The sequence below is a fragment of the Manis pentadactyla genome, assembly GCF_030020395.1.
Source record: "Manis pentadactyla isolate mManPen7 chromosome 15 unlocalized genomic scaffold, mManPen7.hap1 SUPER_15_unloc_1, whole genome shotgun sequence".
NCBI lineage: Eukaryota > Metazoa > Chordata > Mammalia > Pholidota > Manidae > Manis > Manis pentadactyla.
Window position 1 is genome coordinate 1,440,457 of NW_026644588.1, and position 19,704 is coordinate 1,460,160.

Genomic DNA, 19,704 nt, shown 5'->3' on the forward strand with positions numbered 1-19,704 from the left:
GCTGTTATACCTTCAGTCCCCTTTCTGGTCCTTTCAGTTCTTCAATATCTCATCGCATCTCATACCTTATCTGTGGGTCAGAAGCAGGGAGGGACCGACAAGTGGCGTACAAAAAGGGACTGTTGAAACAGAGCGGGGACAGTTGAAACTCAGAGTGGGGAAGCTCCGCTCCAGGCAACCCTTAAAGCATGCAGCGGGGAAGGCTCCGATGATCGTGGATCCCTTAAGGCTCCCAAGAAAACACGCGTAGGGGCAGGATTGAGACGTCAGGGACCCTATAATGGGCCAAGATGAAACTGAAGCAGCTAAACTGGAGGATTGTTTAAAATTACTCCGTTCCCTCCTAAAAGCATCAGGAGTGAAAACTTCTAAAAAGGACTTTGCTCAACTTCATAAATATATTAGAAAATATTGTTACTGGTTTCCACCACAGGGGACCCTTAGACAAGCTGATTGGGATAATGTATTCAGAGACTTTAAAAAGGCTCACAGAAGGGGATGTTATCCCTGTGCCTATCTGGTGTTTATGTGGTCTGATCACTCGCCTTAGAGCCTTTGCAAACGCCCTCCGTGTGTGAAACCAAGTCAGACACACACGAGTGTGAGAGTACTCTTGGGTGATGTGGTGAAATCAAGGAAGCGATCTTCATCCCCACATCCGTCTGACTCCTCCTCGTCCTCCTCTTCCTCTTCTTCAGAGACTGACGATGAGAGTTCTATTCATTCCTCTTGTAAAAAATCCGTAGCCTCTGTTCCTGCTGCATCTGCCTTAGCGGCAGGAGTAGTAAAGCCCAGTGGGAGGGTGATATAGATGCTTATCTGACACCCTTAGTAGCACCAGTTATTTAACTCCTTTTGGGCCAGGTGAGGATCCTGATTTTCCGCCAGGAGGGGTCAAAGCACTTTATACACCTATTCCTTACAAGACATTAAAAGACTTTAAACAGGCTGTTTCCTCTTATGGTACTAATTCTCCATATGTTGTGGGTCTCTTGGGGTTGGCAGATCAGGAAAGGATGATTCCTCACGATTGGGATTTATTGGCTCGTACTTGTCTAGACTCTTCTGAATTTTTACAATTTAAAACGGTGGTATGAGCACAAGCTTGGAGAAATCAGCATGCCGATCCTGCAGTTCTTACAACTGCTGAACAACCAGCAGGACAAGGAGACTGGCTGCAGATAGAAAGACAAGCTGGGTACGATGACACGGCAGTAGCACAAGTACGTCTGTGTTGCCTAAAAGCCTAGGGAAAAATACAAGCAGCTGGAAAGCCTGCCTTACCATTTAGTAAAATTAAACAGGGCTCCTCAGCCTATACGGGATAAATGACCCTCAGCTTATATCATTCATTATATGGATGATATTCTCATAGTCCTACCTAAACATTTATCTCTCAACACGATTCTCAGTGAAACAAACTGGATGAAAACAATGGCGATTACAAATAATCCCAGAGAGAATACAAATACAATACCCAATGAATCATTTGGGGAATAAAATTCAGGAAAATTCAATAATCCCTCAGAAAATGCAAATGAGAGATCATCTTAAAACTTTAAATGATTATCAAAAGCTCTTAGGAGATATCAATTTGATCCGACCATTATTAGGAATTCCTACTTATAAATTACAACATCTTTTCAATTCCTTAAAAGGACCCCCAGATCTTAGTAGTCCTAGAGACTTAACCTCAAAAGCTGAGGAAGAACTCAAGTGGATAGAACAACACACTCAAAAGGCTCAATTATCAAAAATTGACTTATACAAACCCTTACTCTTATTCATTTACTCCCCATTCTCCCACAGGATTGCTCTGTCAATGTGACGGTTGGTTAAAATGGATGTTTTTGCAGTATCAAACTAAAACCCCCTTACAACCTTACATTGACAAAGTAGCCTCCATTATCCTGAAGGGATGACAGAGACTAAGACAGATGACTGGTCAAGACCCTCACTCCCTTATTCTTCCATTACCTAAACAAAATATTATGCAAATATTTCAAGAAAATACTCATTGGCAAATTGCCCTTTCTAATTTTTTAGGAAATATTGACTCATTACCCTAAGAATAAATTATTTTCCTTGTTTCAGCGTCATCAATGGATCCTTCCTCAAAACACTTCTCCTAATCCATTATTAAGTACTGTTACCTGCTTTACAGATGGTACAAAATCTTTTAAAGCAGCCTATACAACTTGTTCTGGTTTGTGAAAAACTTCAAACGTCTTTCACTTGTGCCCAGCAAAATGAGTTCTTTGCTGTATTGGAAGCTCTGCGAGATTTTCCAGGTCCTCTTAACACTGTCACTGGCTCCGCTTCTGCTGCCTTTCCGTTCCTCTATTAGAAGCCGTGACATTGGGCACCGTACAATCTCCTACTAACACTTTATTTTCTCAATTACAGGCATGTATCCATCAACATCCACATCCTTTTTCATCACTCATACATGATCACATTCTAATTTACCAGGTCCTTTATCATACTGTAATGATAAAGTAGACAGGCTTGTTTCTTTAGTTAATTACTCGGCAGCTCAACGCTATCACGACCTGACTCATGCTCCGTTCTTCACCTTACAGAAGCATTTTTCTCTCTCTGAATCTGAAGCTCAAAATAGCTTGAATTCTTGGCCAACCTGTTCTCAAGTAAATTCTCCTCACAAGCTGGCACCATTCCCAGGGGAACACGTCCTAATGTCCTATGGCAAATGGATGTTCTTATTGTTGCTGAATTTGGAACCCTTAAACATGTTCATGTTTCCATTGACACTTATTCTTCTGCTTCCTGGGCCACAGCTTTAACAGGCAAATGATCTCATCACGTTTTTACTCATCTTTTACAAGCATTTGCATTACTAGGCTTTCCTGCCACCATAAAAACTGACAACACTCCAGTTTACCTCTCCTCTGTGCTATAGAAATTTTTTCAGCTATATATATCTGCGGGTCAGAAGCAGGGAGGGACCGACACACCTCCTTGAATGTTATATCTGGATACCACACACTTGAGTATCTCCATAAATTTCAATGATGTAGGGAGCATGTGTAACCAACCCAGGGTCTTTGCCAGGTTTATACTGCTAGTTTCTGTGACAGAAGCTGTTTTATCTCTATTACCTGGCAGGTCCACACACTATGTGTTAGTCACCGTCCTAGTGTGCTCAGCAAAGCTGACCTTTGTGCCCTCCCATTGGTTGGAGGAAGTCATGAGAATCCTGAGCTCTTGTGGGGTCTTGTCCTTTCTCTCTGACAAGTTAGGGCAGGGACCTGACCCTGTGTTACCTCTGAGAACACTGTCTGGGTTCTGCTGGCGGCTTGGAGAAAACCACTGACTCTTAGAGACACAGTTGTCTTGAGTAGTGCTTGTGATGGGGTTTTCCATCTTCCAAGTCACCAAACCAGGAACTGTCTGTTACACATGGCACTGCTTTGTGCAATAATAATGGTCTTTAGGGACTTTTAATCCTGGAAAATCTCTAAACTGTGTGGGGTAATTTGAAAAAGTAATAATAGGGCTGCCAACCTGAAAAATAAACAGATTTCATGGGGATCCAAATGTTGGCTGCCTCAGAAGGGAAAGTATGATGGCCAGATATGGAGGGCTCCAGTTTTTACCTAGTTTGTGTCGCTACCAAGACCTCCTAGGGAAGACTGCACTGCGGTCTTAATTTTTTGCCTGTTGCCAGAGGTCTGTGACCTCAGAGGTCACCCTGAAGAAGGGGCAGTTGTGACAACCTCCTGTGCTTCTGGAGATTGAAAAGGCAATATTTTCTATTCTTGCTGAATTTGCTATTATCTACTTTTTGTGTACACTCAATACGAAAATGCCACAATGCAAGTGTAAATTTGATGGTGAACTTCCAGAAGAGTAAAAAATTAAAAGTGGTAAGAATCCTTTTCAAGGTCTTTGTGTGACATGCAACTATTCATTTAATGTTGAAAATGACAGGACAGATGTAGATCAACATTAACAATTAAGCATGAGAGAAGTATAATTTCCTGAACTAGCATCAAAGCAAGTTAAAACTAATTTTTAAAGAGAAATTTAGATTAAGGAGGTAAAATACTATTAGGAGAGGTTGTAGGAAACTTCCACACTGTCTATGATCAATCAGCTCATACTTCTGTTGAGCCTCTGTCTCTCTGATCAACGTTCAATGGACACATGAACAAAATAGACTGGAAGTGGCAACTGTAGAAGCCATGTTACAATCTATCGTGGAAGTCCCACTGAGATATGGTCTGCATTGCCTGTCACCACAGACCCCAGCCTCCGCCAGGTGTGGTTCCCACAAAAGTCCCTTGTAGCTTGCTGTTAAGGGCAAGTCAAGTCCACAAAGATGTGGCAATCAGCACTTGTCTAAACTGTGCTTTGTGTTGAGTTTCATGGCTTTTCATTCTCAGGTTGATAGCTGCTTTGTTATTGGTTCCTAGTTGTTTGGGATCCTTGGGGGATCAGGCTACTCATTTTCATACATTTTGGCTGTCTTATGAGTTACTGTTTTTCTGAGCTGTCTTACAGTGTTCTTTGCCATCAGTGGAATCATGGGGTAAAACACAGGTACACAGGTACTGCCCTGCAAGCCTGTTGCTCAAGCTAGCCTCACAGACCAGTAGGTTTGTAGTTCTCACTCTACTGGCAACTATGGGGACAAACTTGCTCTCGAGAAGCTGAAGGCCTTTCCTCTCAGATCAGGAAGAAGATAAAGATGCTCACTCTCATCACTTTTATTCAATATAGAATTGGAAGACCTAGCCAGAGCAATTAGTCAAGAAAAAGAAATAAAAGACATACAAATTGGAAAGGAAAGAATAAAACGGTCACTTTCTGCAGGTGACAGGACACTATATGGAAAATCCTAAAGACTCCACTCAAAAATGGTTAAAACTGAGGGAATTTCCTCCCACAAACCACCTCTGCACGGTATTTTAGTGGGACTGCTCTAGATGGGAGTGCTCCTAAAAAGAGCACATAACAAAACACCCAACATATGAAAAATGGAGAAGTAGGAATAAGAAGGGAGAGAAATAAAGAAGCATCAGACAGTGTTTATAATAGCTCAATAAGTGAGTAAAGGTAGACACTAAGATGCTAAAGAAGCTAACCTTGAACCTTTGGTAACCACGAACCTAAAGTCTGCAATGGCAATAAGTACATATCTTTCAATAATCACCCTAAATGTAAATGGACTGAATGAACCAATCAAAAGACACAGAGTAATAGAATGGATAAAAAAGCAAGACCCATCTATATGCTGCTTACAACAGACTCACCTCAAACACAAAGACATACACAGACTAAAAGTCAAGGGATGGAAAAAGATATTTCATGCAAACAACAGAGACAAAAAAGCAGGTGTTGCAATACTAGTATCAGACAAAATAGACTTCAAAATAAAGAAAGTAACAAGAGATAAAGAAGGACATAACATAATAATAAAGGGCTCAGTCCAACAAGAGGATATAACTGTTATAAATATATATGCACTCAATAGAGGACCACCACCATATCTGGAACAAATACTAACAGAAATAAAGGAGGAAATAGAATGCAATGCATTCATTTTGGGAGACTTCAACACACCACTCACTCCAAAGGATACATCCACCAGACAAAAAATAAGTAAGGACACAGGGGCACTGTGCAACACACTAGAACAGGTGGACGTAGTAGACATCTACAGCACTCTACATCCAAAAACAACAGGATGTACATTCTTCTCAAGTACACATGGAACATTCTCCAGAATAGACCACATACTAGGTCACAAAGAGAGTCTCAGTAAGTTCAAAAAGATTGAAATCCTACCAACCAACTTCTCAGACCACAAAGGTATAAAATTAGAAATTGTACAAACAAAGCAGAAAGGTTCACAAACGCATGGAGTCTTCACAACATGCTCCTAAATAATCAATGGGTCAACGACCAAATTAAAATAGAGATCAAGCAATATAGAGAAACAAATGACAACAACACAAAGCCCCAACTTCTGTGGAATGCAGTGAAAGCAGTCTTAAGAGGAAACTTTATAGCAATCCAGGCATATTTAAAGAAGAAAGAACAATCCCAAATAAATACTCTAACATCACAATTCTTGAAATTGGAAATAGAAGAACAAATGAGGCCTAAGGTCAGCAGAAGGAGGGATGTAATAAACATGACGGAAGAAATAAATAAAATTGGGAAGAATAAAACAATAGAAAAAAATCAATGAAACCAAGAGCTCCTTCTTTGAGAAAATAAACAAAATAGATAAGCTTTGAGCCAGACTAATTAAGACAAAAAGAGAACCAACACACATCAACAGAATCAGAAACGAGAGATGAAAAATCATTATAGACCCCACAGAAATACAAGGAATTATTAGAGAATACTATGAAAACCTAAATGCTAACAAGCTGGAAAACCTAGAATAAATGGACCACTTCCTAGAAAAATACAACCTTCCAAGACTGACCCAGAAAGAAACAGAAAATCTAAACAGACCAATTACCAGGAATGAAATTGAAGTGGTAACCAAAAAAACTACCCAAGAACCAAAACCCCGGGCCAGATGGATTTACCTCGGAATTTTATCAGACATACAGAGAAGACATAATACCCATCCTCCCTAAAGTTTTCCAAAAAACAGAAGAGGAGGGAATACTCCCAAACTCATTCTATGAAGCTAATATCATCCTAATATCAAAAACAGGAAACACCCCACCAAAAAAAAAAAACTACAGACAAATATCCCTGATGAAAGTAGATGCAAAAATACTGAACAAAATATTCACAAACCGAATTCAAAAATACATCAAAAGGATCATACACCACAACCAAGTGGGATTCATCCCAGGGATGCAAGGATAGTACAACATTCGAAAATCCATCAACATCATCCACCACATCAAAAAAAAGAAAGACAAAAACCACATGATCATCTCCATTGATGCTGAAAAAGGACTCGACAAAATTCAACATCCATTCATGATAAAAACTCTCAACAAAATGGGCATAGAGGACAAGTACCTCAACATAATAAAGGTCATATATGAGGAACCAACAGCCAACATCATACTGAACAGCAAGAAGCTGAAAGCTTTTCCTCTGAGATCGGGAAAAAGAAAGGGATTCCCACTCTCCCCACTTTTATTCAACATAGTACTGGAGGTTCTAGCCACAGCAATTAGACAAAACAAAGAAATACAAGGAATCCAGATTGGTAAAGAAGAAGTTAAACTGTCACTATTTGCAGATGACATGATATTGTACATAGAAAACCCTAAAGACTCCATTCCAAAACTACTAGAATTGATATTGTAATTCAGCAAAGTTGCAGGATACAAAATTAATACACAAAAATCGTGGATTTCTTATACACTAACAATGAACTAACAGAAAGGGAAATGAGGAAAACAATTCCATGCACAATAGTATCAAAAAAATAATATACCTCTGAATAAACCTAACCAAGGAAGTGCAAGACCTATAACCTGAAAATAATAAGACACTCTTGAGAGAAAGTAAAGAACTAACTAACAAATGGAAACTGATCCCATGCTCCTGGCTAGGAAGAATTAATATCATCAAAATGGCCATCCTGCTGAAAACAATATAGAGATTCAATGCAATACCTATGAAATTACCAACAGCATTCTTCAATGAACTGGAACAAATAGTTCAAAAATTCATATGGAAACACCAAAGACCCTGAAAAGTAAAAGCAATACTGAGAAAGAAGAATGAAGTGGGGGGGATCTCACTCCCCAACTTCAAGCTATACTACAAAGCCATAGTAATCAACACAATTTGGTACTGGCACAAGACCACAGACCAGTGGAGAAGATTAGAGACTCCAGAAATTAACCCAAACATATATGGTCAATTAATATATGATAAACGAGCCATGGACATACATTGTGGAAAAGACAGTCTCTTCAACAGTTGGTGCTGGCAAAACTGGACAGCTACATGTAAGAGAATGAAACTGGAACATTGTCTAACCCCATACACAAAAGTAAATTCGAAATGGATCAAAGACCTGAACGTAAGTCATGAAACCATAAAACTCTTAGAAAAAAACATAGGCAAAAATCTCTTACACATAAACATGAGTGACCTCTTCTTGAACATACCTCCCTGGGCAAGGAAAACAAAAGCAAAAATGAACAAGTGGGACTATATTAAGCTGAAAAGCTTCTGTACAGCAAAAGACACCATCAATAGAAAAAAAAGTACCCTACAGTATGGGAGAATATATTTGTAATGACAGCTTGACCTCCAAAATATATAAAGAGCTCATGCACCTCAACAAACAAAAAACAAAGAATCCAATTTAAAAATGGGCAGAGGAACTGAACAGACAGTTCTCCAAAAGAGAAATTCAGATGGCCAACAGACTCATAAAAAGATGGTCCACATCGCTAATTGTCCGAGAAATGAAAATTAAAACCACAATGAGATATCACCTCACACCAGTAAGGATGGCTACCATCCGAAAGACAAACAACAAATGTTGGTGAGGTTGTGGAGAAAGGGGAACCTTCCTACATGCTGGTGGGAATGTAAATTAGTTCAACCATTGTGGAAAGCAGTATGGAGGTTCCTCAAAATGCTCAAAATAGACTTACCATTTGACCCAGGAATTCCACTCCTAGGAATTTACCCTAAGAATGCATCAGCCCAGTTTGAAAAAGACAGATGCACCCCTATGTTTATCGCAGTATTATTTACAATAGCCAAGAATTGGAAGCAACCTAAGTGTCCATCAGTAGACGAATGAATAAAGAAAATGTAGTATATATACACAATGGAATATTATTCAGCCATAAGAAGAAAACAAATCTTACCATTTGCAACAACATGGATGGACCTAGAGGGTATTATGCTCAGTGAAATAAGCCAAACAGAGAAAGACAAATACCAAATGACTTCACTCATCTGTGGAGTATAAGAACAAAGGAAAAACTGAAGGAACAAAACAGCAGCAGAATCACAGAACCCAAGAATGGACTAACAGGTACCAAAGGGAAAGGGACTGGGGAGGATGGGTGGGTAGGAAGGGATAAGGGGGGGGAAGAAGAAAGGGGGTATTATGATTAGCATGCATAATGTGGGTGGTGGGAGAAAGGGGAGGGTTGTGCAACAGAGAAAACAAGTAGTGATTCTACAACATTTTGCTATGCTGATGGACTGTGACTGTAATGGGGTTGGGGGGGGACTTGGTATAGGGGAGAGCCTAGTAAACATAATATTTTTCATTTAATTGTAGATTAATGATAAAAAAGAAAGAAAAGGGGAATTACTCTGATAGGATGAAACTAACTGCAATTCAACGATTAATGCATGCTTTACATATCCTTAATTTTGATCCTTTAAAGGGTGTCAGATGATCAGCTATGGAAGTACATTTTTCTGATAATATTCCTTTCTCTTAAAAAAAAAAAAAAGCAGCTCCTGTGTGGTGATATCCAATAGGTTCTTCACAATGGTATAAAGGTCATATCAAAGTGTGGGCAAAGGGTTTGTTTGTGTCTATACAGAGGATCAAAGCCTAATTTGGCTACCCAGAAAATGAATTAAGATACGATATGAAGAACTTCCAACATCAACATAATCTGGAAGAGTCATTCGAGAAGATGATCATCAAAAACATCAACAAAGATCCTGGCGCTGTTGCAGTTGTAGCTGCATTCATCCCACCAGTTCTTGGACTTGCCAGGGGAATGAAGAAGGAGATATCTAAGCTGGCCTGTGCATACAGTAAAACAACAAATTTGACTGGATCTATATTGTTGGAACTCAACCAAGAATTAGGAGAAGTGCAAGTTGCAGTGCTCCAAAATCATACGACTATAGACTATCTACTGTTAAAAGAACATATGGGATATGAACAGTTCCCAGGAATGTGTTGTTTTATTTTGTCTGATTTTTCTCAAACTATTCAGATTCAGTTAGACAATATCCGTAATATCATTGATAAGTTTTCACAAATGCCTAGGGTGCCTAACTGGTTTTCTTGGTTTCACGGGATATGGCTGGTAATTGTACGTCAGCTTTTGTTATGTAGCTGTATTCCTATTATGTTAATGTGTGTGCGCAATTTAAGTAGTAGCTTAAAACCTATACATGCTGAAGTTACTCTACAAGAAGATATGTCAAAGAAATAATCAATCTTCCCATGTTTTCTTCCATCTGCTACTTCTATAGCTTTTCTTCTTCCTTCCTAATTACAACCCTTTAGGAGAATTCGTGCCTCATATTGAAAATTACTGAGTATCATAATTCTTCCAAGTGGTAAAGATACAAGACAAATGCTGGGCATAGAAGCCACAGGGCATAAATCTGCAAAGAAGTAAAAGCTAACCTTTTCAAATATTGCTACTCTCTCACTAACCAACTTTACATTTCCCTGTATGGCCCCAGAAGATGACTGGTTAGCCAGAGACGGGGAAGATTCCTCAAGGGAGGAACAACCTAACACAGGAACAGGTACAGAAGGGCCATCAGATGAGAAATTGGGGATCAACAGAGGTGAGGCTTAGAACCTCACCCCCCTCCCTGTTTTGAGAGAAATCTTCTGCATCCGTGGATGTTTTGTTGCCCTTGTCTAGCTTGGATTAATATTTAGTCTATAGGCACACACCTGATCATCTACATTTGCCCTCTTACAGCACTAAATTATGTTTTCTACCTTTATCTTGCATCTACCTACCACTTCAGCATTTTATTTTTAAAAAAGTAATAATAATAATAATAAGGGAGAAATGTGGGATTCACATATAAATCAAGTATAAAAATCAAACGAATAATCATATATGACTTGATTGTTTATAGTTCATGATGCGTGATCAAAACTGAAAGTTTCTGTGATATGACTGCCTTTACACCGTTCACCATGTAAGAATTTACTCACTGTGTAAGAACTTGTCCAACATGTAAGAACTTGTTCGATATGCTTCAGAAGGTTGGAGACTGTTGAGAATTAGGCTTGGGGTTGATTAATCATTGTGCATTGAGTCCCCTATACAGAATTTTATTGTTGTTAACAACCATTTGATCAATAAATGTGAGAGATGCCCTCTCAAAAAAATGAATAAATAAATAAATATGAGATGCCCCTCAAAAAAAAAAATTAAGTTTCAAAAGAAAATCCCACAGTCTGAATTTCAAATGACTGCATCCTACGCAAACACCAAGGGAGTAAATCCATGGTGGTGACTGTAAAGCCCATACAAACTTAACCCCATGCATAAATATCGACATTCTTTATTAGTAACACAACTTCACACAACCCTTTATAAGATCGGACAATGAGAATCTTCTTCCACATTTGTCTTTCATAGTTTATCATGCATTTACTTCAGCTGTGCATGTACGTTTCTTGGTTTCGACTATGATTCAATGCCTTGACGACTGCTGAGGGGAGTCCTCTGCACAGGACTAAAGCCCTTCAAAAGGTGAGCGGGCCTCCTGCAAGCAACTGAGGGCCTGAAAGGAAAAGAAAGACTCACATCCCTGGAGGGAAGGAGCTCTGGCCGCAGACTCAGGCTGCAACAGGAACAGCTCTGGCGTACGGACTGCCTGTGGACGTCAAGCAGTTCAGCCCTCACGATCGTGTGGGCCACTTCCTCAGTGTCACACAGGCGGCTGGCTCCGACTTCCCGGAGAGCCCTGCACTGCTGCACTGGGCGAGCAGGTGACAGCAATGGCCCCGACACGGACAGGCCATCTGTTCTACAAGCCAAGGGGGAAGGGGCCTCAGCATGAACCAACGTGCTGACACATTACTTCTCGCCTCCAGAAATGCGAGAAAATAAATTTCTGGTGTTTGAAGCACCAACGCCCCCCAAACAAAAACAACAACAAAACCAATTCACAGCGATAGAGTGTACATGGTGGTCAGCACTGCAGGAGGAGCAGCTGACAGGAAGGGGCACCAGGAGCCTGCCAGGGCCCTGGAAATATCCTAAAGGCTGACTGCGCTGGAGGGCACTTCAACTAATACATGTGCAAAAATTTAAGCAGAACCCGTAAAGTTTCTGCACGTTATTATACACTTCCAGGGTAAAAAAAAATTACGGAGATTTTAACAAAAACACTGGAAGGCAAGTGCACATGTATTTTTTTTAAATGAGGCAACTCTTTCAAAAAACTTGGCTTCATGAGTGGAGTGGACGCTCGCGGTGGGCTGCTGTGGATCTAAAGGCCCAGGACCCATTGTACTTTTCCCCAAGCATAAGTGACCTGAGCCTGTGTGGAGAGAGAAGGTGGATACACAAGTCGGAGAAAAGTGAAGAAGCAGGTTCCCAGAGAAGACAGAGGCGCCGTGTGGGGCCAGTGGAGGAACAGGCCAAGAGGTCAGGGGTGAGACGTGTTCCACAGAGGAAAAGGGAAGCCACAGATGCGAGGCACAGATGGGCCAGCACAGGCTCGGGAGCAAGCGGCAGAGGCACGCAGCGTTCGTTTTTCACGTGATGCTGATTCTGTGCTAAGACAGCAGTGACTGAGGAAGCCGTGATGATTTAGACCAGGTCGGAGTGGGTGCAGGAGCTGGTGCAGGGTACTGAGCTGCACAGGGGCACAGAGATGTGGGCAGGCAGGGTGGGAGGCTCCGGCATCATTCAGGCAAAAGACGGGGAGAGCTCGGGACAGGTGCTGGTGGAGCTCCTGAGGGTGGCATGTGAGGCAGGCTCGGGAGACACAGCATCTGATGCGCACGACGAGGGGCATGGGGACGTGGGCAGGATGGAGACGGAGACACTGAGGTGCTGCTGCCTGTGGGGTGTCCTGCCTTCTAACTGGCTGGGGTGACAGGACGTTCTCTGAACTGGACTGGAGGAGGAGCGTACGTGGTCAAGGAGCTTGGTGCCTTGGACAGCAAAGTGAGCTGTGAGATGAAAGAGACAGGGGTGGCATCTGGGACAGACGGTTGGGGTGGGGGTACTGGCCAAAGGTGCTCACGCGCTGGCTGAGAAGCCTGAAGGGCATGGAGAGGAGCACCTGCGACTCCCCGGACGGCTCACTCAGAGGCACACCTGTGGCTGGAGAGGCCAAGCATCGTGGTGTTTGTCAGGGCAAGAGGGGCAGGAAGTTACAGGGCATGGGGCAGCTACTGCGTGTCTTATGGACAAACAGGACGGATGGACGGTGAAGGTGGGAAAGAGTGGGGGGGGTTCACACGACAGCGCAGACGAAAATACCAAGGAGAAGGAAGGCCCCTTTTCCTGAGTCCAGAAAGGAACGTGTGATGTCACTATCACTCATGATGGACATAATTACGTGGACACACCAAGAGCGAACGTTGTGAGCCCTTCCTACAGGCCACGCACTGTCCTAGGCAGCCTGCTTCGTTATGGCATTACAACTGCCAATGACCCCATCACACAGAGACTGTGTCACTGACTCTGACCACAGGCGGAATACAGCAAGCTGCGCTGAAGACCAGGCCCACTGGCTCTTTCGCTTGGCACAGACCTAAGCCACATTCCCAGGCCTGAGGCCACAGGGGTGGCCGAATGCCTAGATCCTGTCATGGAACACGTGGAGTCAAGTTCACATCATGTGCAACTGCAGGTGTCCCCCCACCAGCCAGATGGTTCCAGAGCAACCCAAAAGCTACACACTGACATTAGAAGGTGCCCAGGTATCTAAACAATGGTGTTCAACTGATGTGCATCCCTTGACATGACAGAGGAACAGCCAGAACCCCCAGGAGCTCAGAGTCTCACTGCTCGCAGGCTGGCGGCTGCCACGGCCCCACCCGACCAGCTGCTGGCTTGTACCTGGGGAGGTGCTTCGGGAGAGGAGGTCCCTCCTCACAGGCCACAGCTGCAGCCCATGCTCCAGCAGGTGGGTCAGCTCAGGTTTGGGAAACGGATGCCCTTTTGATGGAGAAAGAAACAACATTGGTGTTTTGATGAAAACAACGAAACCCTTCCATTCTTCCTGGAGTGTCAGAGCTGCTCCCAAAGTAAAGAAAATGCTCATTTGTGACCCAGAAACCAAGCGCCCAAACCCCACTCTTGGACTGAATGTGAGGTAGTAGGTGGCACTGCCTGCCGACCCACCACTGCCCCTGAAGGTCATCGGTGGGAGCCAGAGAGCACGGGGTGCGCACGACGCTCACACGGGGCCCTGGGTCCCTGGGGCGGAGAGCGCCTCCTTCCAGAAGTTCGGTAACTGATCCAGGTGGCTGGTTTCAAACACCCTGTGCTTCAGGAAAACCTGGGGATGCCTGATTTCAGTCTGCACGGGCAGAAACAGAAGGTCTCAGATTGAAGGTGAGGCCTCGGCATTCGGGAAGTCTCCCTAAGGACAGAGAAATCCCGGTGGAGGCCGGTCAGCATCAGGGAAGTGGGAGCCCTGATCACCAGAACCAGGGGCAGAGGCGGGCTGGGCGCTCTGCGGGGAAAGCCTTCACCAACGTGCGGGGCAGCCCGCAGCCCCTGCATCCCGAGGAGAAGCCCGAGGAGCAGGCAGACGCCTGGCCCAGAGGACCGTCCTACGGCTGGTGACGAACACGCGCTGCACCGCCCGCCAGCCCCACCGGCCCCCCTTGGGCCTTTGTTAGGTGAGGTGGAGAATTTCCTTCGGGGGAGGCCAGTTCCAGTCGGTTTTCTCTTCCACGCAGCCACATACTTCTCAGCGGAGGCGGGAGGGTTCTGTGGGCAAGTCCGGTGATGGGGGCAGCAGGGCCTACCAACGTCTCCTCTGGCACGTTCTCCTCAACAGCCCAGGGTTTGTTCAGACAGGTGTCAGTCACAGTCACCGCGCTGTGCCTGTCACCTGCCCAGCACTGGGCTCAGGGAGCAGAGGGAGGCAGAGTGCGACAGGCGTTCTTCGGGCCCTGTCACCTCAGGGCCTTTCCTGGGGCTGATTCCTCCACCTGGAAGGCCCCTCCCCGCTGGCTCACAGCCTTCGAGTTCCCAGCTCCAAAGTCCTTCCCTGAGATGCCTTTTTTGAAGCACTCATGACCGGCTTTGACCTAAAGCCCCTTTTGTTTTCTTTCTGCAACTCATCATAATTCATCTAAGAATGGACACCTACCTTCCCAACTAAACTCAGGCTGATGGGTGTGCACAGCATACGGCGTGAGCCACCGTCACTGATGGCTTCTCCTTGACACAAGGCCCGTTTTTTCTTAAAATTTTATTTTAAGCGAGCTAAAAAAAAAAAAAAAAAAAAAAAAAAGGGAGCCCTGTTTTGCTTTGGTAAATGAGAAAAGTCACTTTCAGTTCTGACAAATTGAAGGTTACTGTTAAAACACAACAATGAAACAAAAAAAAAACACCATTAAAGTCCCAGCAAGCTCATGCACACTGCCCAGGGCTGTGAGCAGGAGGCCGTGCCCACCGCGACGAGAGGAACTGGCCAAAAGGAAGGAGCACGGAACCCTACGCAGTGATCCGAGACGTTCTCTTGACGAACAGCATCCCATACCGAGCAGGTAAAAGGACTGGCTTTTTGGGGCACCGCCTGTGGCTCCAACATTTCTGCGTGCCTTCAGACTCCTGCCGTGGCAAGGATCGTGACCCAGGCCTCAGGAATCCTGTGATGATGACGAGACACCAGGGCAGTTTTCCCTGACCCTGCTGTTCAGGGGGCGCCGATGACAAATACCATGTGGAGCCTGCCTGACTCACCATCTCGACAGCGGCCAGTAGCCCACGACCCTGCTCCAGGACTGTGGGACACGTGACACGACCAGGCAGGGCCAGCTTACCCCCTGTGGTATCTGGAATAAGGATTCAGACTGAGGTTGAGCGTGCTGGACGCTGGGGTGGGGCCTTGTGTTCAGAGGGACACTGTCTCAATCCCACTGACACCCGACACACACACAGGGAGACCAGGCAGGAGGAAAACGGACCAGGAAACTAGGGGCTCCGGGAGAGGGCCCGTGGCTCCTCCGATCCTGACAGCCAGGAACCAATGGTCCCGCACAGGGGTGAGAGGCGAACCCTTACCCAGGGACACCAGGAGCCAGCACGTCTCCCGCATCACCTCCTGGTACAGGGTCCTCTGGGCTTGGCCCAGCTGCCCCCACTCCTCCCGGGAAAAGGTCACTGCCACATCATCGAAGGTCACGGACCCCTGGAAAGTCAAACGGAGGAACTGGTGTTGACCTTCTGCTGATGGATGAGATCAGAGCCTGTCACTCAGTCACTGGTGAAGGTGCAGAGACCCAGGCCCAGGCCCGGATCACCGAGGCCAAGCTCCATGCTGGGCTCGAAGGGGAGGATGCAGCCTTTGTACATAATGCGACTGTGGCTAAGAGCAAAACCTCCCCTGGGGAAGTCACTGGAGATGGTGCAGTGTGTCTGCAAGAGGACTGGGGGGCAGACGGTGAGTGTTCTGTGACGTCAGAGGGACGGGCAGATGGCCGTGATGGTCCCAACAACGAGAGCAGGAGCAGCAGGCCAACCACCCTGGAGCCCGTGTGCCAGCCAGCTGATGGATCGCATGCCGGGGAATGGACTGCACATCCCCAGTTCTGCAGTTAAGATGCCCAGGGACAGAATCAAGACTCCTGAGTCTGCCACTTCCCAGCTGTGTGGACGTAGGGAGGACATCACGTCATTTCTCTAAGGCTTGATTTCTGCAGCAACCCCGAACTATCACTTCACCAGGAAGAGAAAACATTCACAAGGCAGACCCTGGAGCCCTAGGCCCATGAGCATTCGGTGTATTCTGTGAGTTTCACCAATCCTCCCACAGTTCACGAGGTTAATGCCATCATCACCTGCACCTGGGCTCAGGCAGCTCTAGAAAGTCACCCACAATCTCACTTTTAAGGAGCAGAGATGGTATCTGAACAACCCAAGGAAAGATGGCACACAGTTGCCAGAAGATGGGAAGGTGGGGGCCAGGGGCACCTGCGAGGGGACACCAATGCATAGGAAGGACACGGTGAGAACTGGAGACAGGGCACCGGACGATAGGAACGCCAAAGGGAAAGGCTGCCGAGTGGGCCGCGGGGCTGGGTGAGCAAGCGGTGGAGGACAGCAGCGCAGGCCCTGAGGGGGGACCCCGTTCAGTCACTCAGCTGTTCACCAAACGGCCTTTCACGAGCCCAGGCTGTTCCCGGTCTTGGCACAGAGGGACAACAGGCGCTTGTGATCCAGGGCTGGAAACAGATCCTAAACCAGCAAGGGGGCCCCAGAGATTCCAAAAACAAGAAAATAAAGCAAGGAGACTAAAGAGATTGTGGCCCACTTCAGATGTGGTGACAGGGGAGGCTACTGTCGGGACAGCACACTGGGCCGAGACTGCAGTAAAGGGAGGAGGGGGCCATGCGGCTGCGATACTAACCGATGTGACAAGCCCTGCCGATGAACAGGGCTGGTAAGGCTGACCGGGGTGACTGCCGGAGCGTGACCCGGGGCCTCCTGTGCGTTCGTGTCCCAAAGGACACCACACTCCTGCACACCGTCATCTCCGACCATCTGAATGGTCTTACTTTTCAAATATACCTGCATGTCTTGAACAACACAGACTCACTGCTGTCATTGGGGATCTGAGAGTCAGACGCCTGGGCGGCCTTGGCTCCCAGCCTGCCCTGCTGCCTTTGCCGTCCTAGCACAGCAGCAATTCAAAAACGCTACACCTGCCTCTCGGCCGCCAGCCTTTAAGTGTGTACAGGAAGGAGGCTAGGGAGCCCCGAGGAGCAGCCTGGCGCCGGGGTGATCCTCCAAGCTCAGCACAGGTCCAGGGGGCGTCGCCATGCCAGCACTTCCCAGCCCTTGCTGGACACCGGCTGACACACATCAACCGTGCATACTTCCCGGTTCCCCAGACTAGGACAAAAGAATTCGTATTGCTATACTGAATTAAAATATCAGATTCCTATTTTATACCAAAGAAAACGGCAGCCCAGGGCAGCAGGGAGACTTAAAGAGAGAAAAATTTATTTGCAATATAAATAAACAAGGTCCCTGTTGCTGGTTCGGTAAATGAATATATATATTCGTATGTGTGTATGTAGTATGTAGACTCACAAATATTCCTTCATAAAATCAAAGCAAAAACTGCCCTTTTGACACACGCTCATTTACACAAGTCTGATACATCTTTCTGGGTTTTCCTTAATAAAAGTAAAAAAGAGAGGAGAGCTATGTACGGCAGGGAAGCATTTTGTCAGTTTCTCAACTGTGGCAAGATTTTAATTCGCTGCGCTAAATAATCCCTAAAAACCGCTCCAGGCGGTAAAATGCAGTGGGCGGGGATTTTCCTCCTTGGGCCCCGGCGCAGTCCTGACACCTGGCCGCTGAAGAAGGATCAAAACAGGAGTCGGGTAACGGGAATCCGAGGTTTTGCTGTGGACCCTGGGGCTGGGGTGCGGGGGGGACAGACCTCTCAGCCCCTGCACGCGTGCATCATCGCCCCTCCGCCCCCGCCCTCGATTTGAAATGGGCGCCTTTGCTGGTAGTAGAAAGCAGGCATGGGCGAGACGAGAGCCCGGCAGGCTTCCACGGACCAGGAGCTGGAGTGGCAGCTGAGCCAAAGCCACAGCCGAGGGTGGGTGGCAGGGCATGGGCGCCCCGTCTGAGCTGCCGCGGCCTCGGCAAGGGGTGCAGCCGGACCCCAGTGAGGTCTGCGAACCCTGGGCCTCCTCCCTGCGGACCGCCATGCGCGCACTGCGTTGTGTTAGGGGGGCCCTGGGGCCACACACCTCGCCCCTCCACACAGCATCCCGCCGGCCGTCAGGAGCGGGGCCCTCACCCACGGGACCCCTGAACTGGATTCCGCACCCGGAGCCGAGGAGACCCCATCCCGGGACTCCGAGAAACGGCCGGGAGAGGGTAAGGCGAAGGGTCGAAGGACACCGTCCTCCCGCACTTGCGGGCGACGGTGCCGAGACGCTGGGGGGCCGAGTGCGGGAAGCGCGGGGATCGTCCACTCACCTGCGCCGGGTGTAAGGGCGCCGCCATGAGACCTGTGGCGAGCGGGTTCGCACGGGGGCGCCCGGGGGCTCAGCGACCCCACCCAGAACCCGCGGAGGCGCAGGTGGGGCCTCCTCGCCGTTCTGCCCTGCTCAGACCGACCGGCAGCCGAGAACTCAGCGCGAGGGTGGAGGGGACGGGCCCCACGCCGTAAACGCTTCCGCCTGGCGACGCCGGAAATCCCGCCTCTACCAAGGGGACCGGAACACTCCCTTTTCTGATATGTCGCCCTCCCCGTGTACACTGGGTAATGTAGTTTCAGTCCTGCGTCTGGCCAGGCTGGAGAGCTCTGCCCCTCGTAGGAGCCAAAGGTCTAGAGGCCAGGAAAGAGCTGACAAACGTGTGCAGAGGCTCCAGGGAAGTAGAGGCAAGGCACACTCTCCAGGGGACGCACCCAAATTTCCCGGTTGTGTTTTCTGCATCTTGTTATTTCAGATGATCCCAATGGAACAATTGTAAGTTTTAAAATTTCTTTTAAAACCTGTGAGCGCCTCTCAGGTGACCAGGTGCACCGGTGTGGAAAGGCTGGCCCCTGACACAAGTTCACCTTCTTTCCTCCCCTGTGACCCAGTGACATCCAATGTCCAGGGCCTGTGTACCTCCCCTGATTCCCAGTAGAGGCCAGACTTGCCTAGAGGTCCTCCCTCTCCCAGGGCGCTGTGGAGTGATGGGGAGGATTATTCTCTCCAAGACATGCTGTCTGCATTGCCACATCCAGTACACGAAGACTGTGTGATTGCATGTGATGGAAATAAATGAAGACCAAAAATGAGAAAAG

General features: G+C 46.7%; 2 protein-coding genes across 5 annotated transcripts in view; both read right to left on the bottom strand.

The window, feature by feature from the left end:
• Positions 1 to 121: 121 nt before the first annotated feature.
• On the bottom strand, positions 122 to 19,118 carry LOC130682261 (zinc finger protein 550-like). Of its 4 annotated transcripts, none has more exons than XM_057496558.1 (4): positions 18,888 to 19,115; positions 15,951 to 16,077; positions 13,770 to 13,868; positions 122 to 912 (listed from the first exon to the last, which is right to left on the bottom strand). In XM_057496558.1, the coding sequence occupies exons 1-4, from the start codon at positions 18,912 to 18,914 to the stop codon at positions 905 to 907; spliced, it is 261 nt and encodes an 86-aa protein (XP_057352541.1). In that variant the 5' UTR covers positions 18,915 to 19,115; the 3' UTR covers positions 122 to 904. The 4 variants fall into 4 exon arrangements, with proteins under 4 accessions (XP_057352541.1, XP_057352540.1, XP_057352539.1 ...); XM_057496557.1 differs by lacking the exon at positions 122 to 912 and adding an exon at positions 9,371 to 11,475; XM_057496556.1 differs by lacking the exon at positions 122 to 912 and adding an exon at positions 11,065 to 12,874 and having other exon boundaries at positions 18,888 to 19,118.
• Positions 15,161 to 19,704, bottom strand: part of LOC130678909 (zinc finger protein 550-like) — a 54,636-nt gene continuing 50,092 nt past the window's right edge. The window contains exon 5 of the mRNA XM_057496567.1: positions 15,161 to 15,494. The gene's annotated coding sequence lies outside the window, so the exon portion shown is untranslated. The remainder of the gene's footprint in view (positions 15,495 to 19,704) is intronic.